Source organism: Protomyctophum bolini (genome assembly GCF_963924005.1).
Source record: "Protomyctophum bolini genome assembly, chromosome: 21".
NCBI lineage: Eukaryota > Metazoa > Chordata > Actinopteri > Myctophiformes > Myctophidae > Protomyctophum > Protomyctophum bolini.
The window spans coordinates 15,139,132-15,143,817 of record NC_137882.1 but is presented as its reverse complement, the minus strand read 5'-3'; the positions used below and the strand labels follow the sequence as shown (position 1 = coordinate 15,143,817).

Sequence of the window (4,686 nt, the reverse complement as noted above, 5' to 3'; positions counted from 1 at the left end):
TATGTGTAGTTTGTCGGTAATCCCTTTCTACAAAATGTACACAATCACTTCATCTACCTTTTCCCCTAGACAAAGTGCTGTTGGCTGTTGCTGACTTTGTTCAAGTCAGGACATGCCGAGTATAATGGGCAGAAGGAATTTGCAAAGACAGAGGGGATAACGATACCATCAGCCTTTACAGTGTCAGACTCATAAAACCAAATAACAGGATGATGTAACCGTTTGAATTGTCATTTTATACAGGACAAAGGAGATTTCAGTACAACTTTATTATAGGGCTTTATTCTTTTTTCAAAAAGTTTATATTATAAAATGTAAAAACTCAGCATAAATGCTTTCATCCCTCAGAGTTGTGCCTCCACCGTTTACATCTTTGCATGACAAAACAGACTGATAAGCAAACTAACAACCCTTTAGGAAATTCTCCCCATTACAGATGTGCAAACCAGGCAATGCTGGAATTTCACTACAGATATGGTTGCTGGATTTGGCTAGTTTCACAATAATTGGGTTTATACGAGTTGAGAAATTCAGCAAAATGATCTGGGTGAAGAGGCGGGGTAGAAAGAAAAACTACCATGTCTGGTATGGCTTGTTTTTTTTTAATCGTCCTTGTCCTTGGCACCATGCTTTAGGATGCGCGTGAACTCCACATAGTTGAAGTTGCTCTTCTTGTCGATGGGAGCCTCCCTGAACAGCTCGTCCACGTCTTCATCTGTAAACCGGTCGCCCATTGTTGTGAGCAGCTCTCGGAGGTAATCCTCCTGGATGGCACCTGAGGCAAGACAGGCCAAAATAAGATTAAAGATTTCAAGAATGCCCTGGTCCAGTGGTTCGAAACCTGTGGGTCGCAGCCTGAAAACCACTACCCTAGTCAACATCCACAAGACCAGTATGATATTTGTTAAAGAAAACATTAATAACCAGCTGCTGCCGTATATCTCCAGAATTGTGCTATGAAATAAGATAACCAACCACCAAAAACCAGCCAAGCAACTGTGAGGAAAAAAAACTATTCAAGTTTGGCTGGAAATAAGCAGACACTCATCAGTAGGACTACCGGTGTCGGTCTAGTTGGTTTCATTCCAAAAAAGGTAAAAAGCCAATCCATTTAACACTCATTCCCTGTGAAACAGGTTTGTGTAAAAGCCAAATATTTGCCTTGTGTGTCTCATGACCAAGAGCTTCCCTACCATAATCTTTCAAAGAGGTAATGCAAAAGGTCATGTTGCATATTGTGATGGAAGGCCTTTGAAAACCACCAACAACTTAATTGCCCAGGGTTATTTAATCCATTAAATTATAGCGCCCAATCGATTTATAGCAACGGAGCACTTTTACCGACGGACCGGATGTTATTCCGGATGTGGCTGTAGCAGCTAAATGTAGCCAAAACACGGACTGGACAGCGGAGGGCCGTCTAACACAGGTTATTTTCTTAGAATTGGACGGGATGATCTAGATCGAGAGTTATTACATTGATGCGATATTGCGATCCGTTTTCATATGAATAAACTTTGTCTTTTGGACAAAACTTCAGGTGTTACTAATAGAAAGGACAGTGAAATTCGTCCTGGGCAATTGGAGTGTTAACAAGTGAGACATGCAAATGTACTATACCAACTAAAACTCATATCGAGCAAACTGAACTTTGCAGGTAGGGAAAACAAAAACATACCTGTTCCCTCTTCATCAAAACAAGCGAATGCATTTCTAATCACATCCTCTGGGTCTGTGCCATTGAGTTTCTCTCCAAACATGGTGAGGAACATGGTAAAGTTGATGGGCCCGGGAGCTTCAGTCATCATGGCCTCCAGGTAGTCATCAGATGGATTTTTCCCTGTGTAAAATAAGGACAGTGTTAACACAACACTGCAATGCAGTCCACACCTTGTGGAAAGTCTGATTTCACATGAAGCCGATTTATTATAACAAATAACTGGTAACAGGAAATAGCAAACTTGCTTATAGCAATAGTGAACTAGGAGCATTTGTTCTAAACCAAACACACCTACAAGGACAACCTGATCCAAAAAGTCCCCAGATAGTGTTATCAATCAAGTATAGTATTCAATCAATAACCCGTTTATAATAGTTCCTTGAGTCCAATATTGTTAGACCACCAAAATAAAACTGAAGACAAGTAACCACTTGAGCCCTATTTACATACATTTTGACCTAATTACATGCTCAAAATAGGAAAACCAGAAAAGAAAATCTTCATATGAAACTTCATATTAAATCAATCTTTCACATAATCAAACAAAATAAGCCAATCAACCCAAGGTCAAAAACAAAACAAGCCAATTGACCTCGGGTAATCCCAAATTTCAGAGTAAACTATCAGATTTGTGAATTTGGCATTTTTAAGCTACATGAGCAAGATTCAAGCAATTGGTTCTAAAATATCCATTGTGGATACATTTAGGGTATAATTACAAGCTCCCACTAACCCAGTGAGGCAAGCATGTCATGAAGGTCCTCTTTGTCAACGAAGCCATCCCGGTTCTGGTCAATCATGTTGAAGGCCTCCTTGAACTCCTGGATCTGAGACTGGTCAAACATGGCGAAGACATTGGAGGTGGCGCGCTGAGGGCGCTTCTTTGTAGTCTTTCCCTTAGCCCTTTTGCTAGACATGTTGATTGTTGTTTGTACCTGAAAGTATGAGTAAACAACAAATGAAGTAGGACAAAGGCTCTACATCCTTCCGGTGGGGGCTCCTCACTGGCAGGTGAGTCAGTAGGATACAGAACAGCAGTAATACAGAAATGTGTGTGGGGAGGAAGCAAATTGCCAGAATTAAATTCGAAAGAAAAAAAAGGGTAAAAAATAAAAAAAGGATCAGAATGCAAGACAAAATAAATGTTCTGCAATAATGAACAGCTAGAATTGTTTTGAGGGAATGTTTATACTATTATACTACTATACTATAACTATTTTAGCTTATATAAAGCAAAGTCTTCATATTAAGACCATAAGAGTGTAGATGTCCTAACTAAGTTAGGACATCATGTTGAGATAGCATCGTCCTTAGCCATGAAGAGGCTCTCATCCTCCCCTATTCAAGCCTGACCTAATAAAGTCAACACGACATAAGCATCTGAAGAAGAGACAGAGGAAACGAGGACATAAGTCAACATAAGAGTAATGCATGCAGCCAAAATAAGGTTTGGTCAGTCATGCACATGGCTGTGGTTAAAGTGGGGGAGTCTATCTCTGAGGCTGTGAATTCCCTTGTGTGGTGTCCTTCATTCGTGGTGCTATAAATGGAAGTGTACAGCTCTCTAGTTGGGTCGATTCACTATCAGGCAGGGAAGGAGAATTACTGATGCGAGGACAAATGCCCTTATCAGGCAACTAGGTCTGGTACCCATCCTGGTTTCCTTCCCTACCTAGACAGGAGCAGAGCCTGGCTGGCTTAGTGCTGTAGTAGTCAGACAGCAGTGGCCCAAGAGTGTAGAGATGGAATCTCTACACTCTTGGGCCACTGCAACGCCCTAAAAAGGAACCCATGTCACTGCCTCAGTCACTTTGAGAACTACTGGTGGTCAGACTCCGAGTTAGATTTTGACAAGCATGAATGCAGATGTTTATGGCTATTTCTCACTCTCCAAATAACTTTATGGTAAGCTTGATTAATTTATTTTAGGTTAATTGGTTCACAGAACCCGTTTTGCAAACGAGTAGTACTCCTGTACGCCTCATTGGAGTACAGTAAAGTTACAGAAGCACCACTGTTATGTATGCCTCAATTCAAAACCAAACCACCAAGGAGAGGAATAAAATTCAAAGGAAGCGTAAAGTTATGATCAAAATAACATAAAACAGCACAAGAAACTCAAGTTCAGGCACTAAGGTCAGGATAGGTTTGATAAGTTAAAGACGATTAACTCAATGATGGGTGATGGAGGCCTGCTTTAGACTGCGTAGTTAAGTTAGCCAGCTAAGTAAACGCATCCAATTTAGTCAACCTCAAGTCTAGATAGACTTGAGTCCACTCGCCTTTTCATATGTATAAAATGGCCGGCTAAAACCTAAAAATAGTATTAGGACGAGACGTTTATCCAAAGCAAAATATCTAGCTAGCAGCCTGGCTAACCGTTAGTCGTGATAAACGCCTTTAAGATGTTCAATTTATACTTTTAATGTGATTTGGGGATCCTCAACACAGGCGTGTTCGAGTGAATTTAACGCACAAGACAATGCACCGTTCGAAAACTCATATAGTAATAAAACAATATGATCTTCTTACCTGACAAAGACGTTAAAAAAACACAGCCAGCTGTTGTGCCACCGATGCTACTGTTCAACCACTCCCTGACTTCCTGATTATACTGTAGGTTCCGGCAAGGAAACTCAGAACAAACCAACTGACACACAGAGAGGGGTGTCACGGAAAACATAACTATTGTTAGTTGCAAATAACATTTCATATAACTAAGTAGGATTACGCTAGGGCATTTGTTACTATTTTAATTAATCTTTTTCGAAATATAATTTTGGAATGCGTGATGTTATTTGATAACGGGTGTTAAAACGCAATGGCATGATTGGCATCTCCCCTGTGCTGAGGAAATGTAGTTTTCGCAAAGCACTCCCTAGTCTGCTATGTGTTCTCCTAATTCATGGATATATGCCCTTTTAAGGGCAGAAGACTAGGAATGTATCTGGTGTTATGTTACGTAA

At 40.4% G+C, this 4,686-nt stretch overlaps 1 protein-coding gene across 1 annotated transcript; it reads right to left on the bottom strand.

Moving 5' to 3' along the window:
• Window positions 1–260: 260 nt before the first annotated feature.
• myl12.1 (myosin, light chain 12-1) lies at window positions 261–4,322 on the bottom strand. The gene is made up of 4 exons (XM_080793447.1): window positions 4,253–4,322; window positions 2,454–2,655; window positions 1,679–1,840; window positions 261–775 (listed from the first exon to the last, which is right to left on the bottom strand). Exons 2-4 carry the CDS (start codon window positions 2,635–2,637, stop codon window positions 603–605), a joined length of 519 nt encoding a protein of 172 aa, XP_080649573.1. The 5' UTR covers window positions 2,638–2,655; window positions 4,253–4,322; the 3' UTR covers window positions 261–602.
• Window positions 4,323–4,686: the final 364 nt, after the last annotated feature.

Excerpts from the sequence above, each read along its gene's own strand:
- myl12.1 (XM_080793447.1), bottom strand. The coding sequence starts at position 2,637 with ATGTCTAGCAAAAGGGCTAAGGGAAAGACTACAAAGAAGCGCCCTCAG. Across the intron at positions 1,841-2,453 it reads TGACATGCTTGCCTCACTGG|GGAAAAATCCATCTGATGAC; the intron begins GTTAGTGGGAGC and ends TATTTTACACAG. Across the intron at positions 776-1,678 it reads TTTTGATGAAGAGGGAACAG|GTGCCATCCAGGAGGATTAC; the intron begins GTATGTTTTTGT and ends GTCTTGCCTCAG.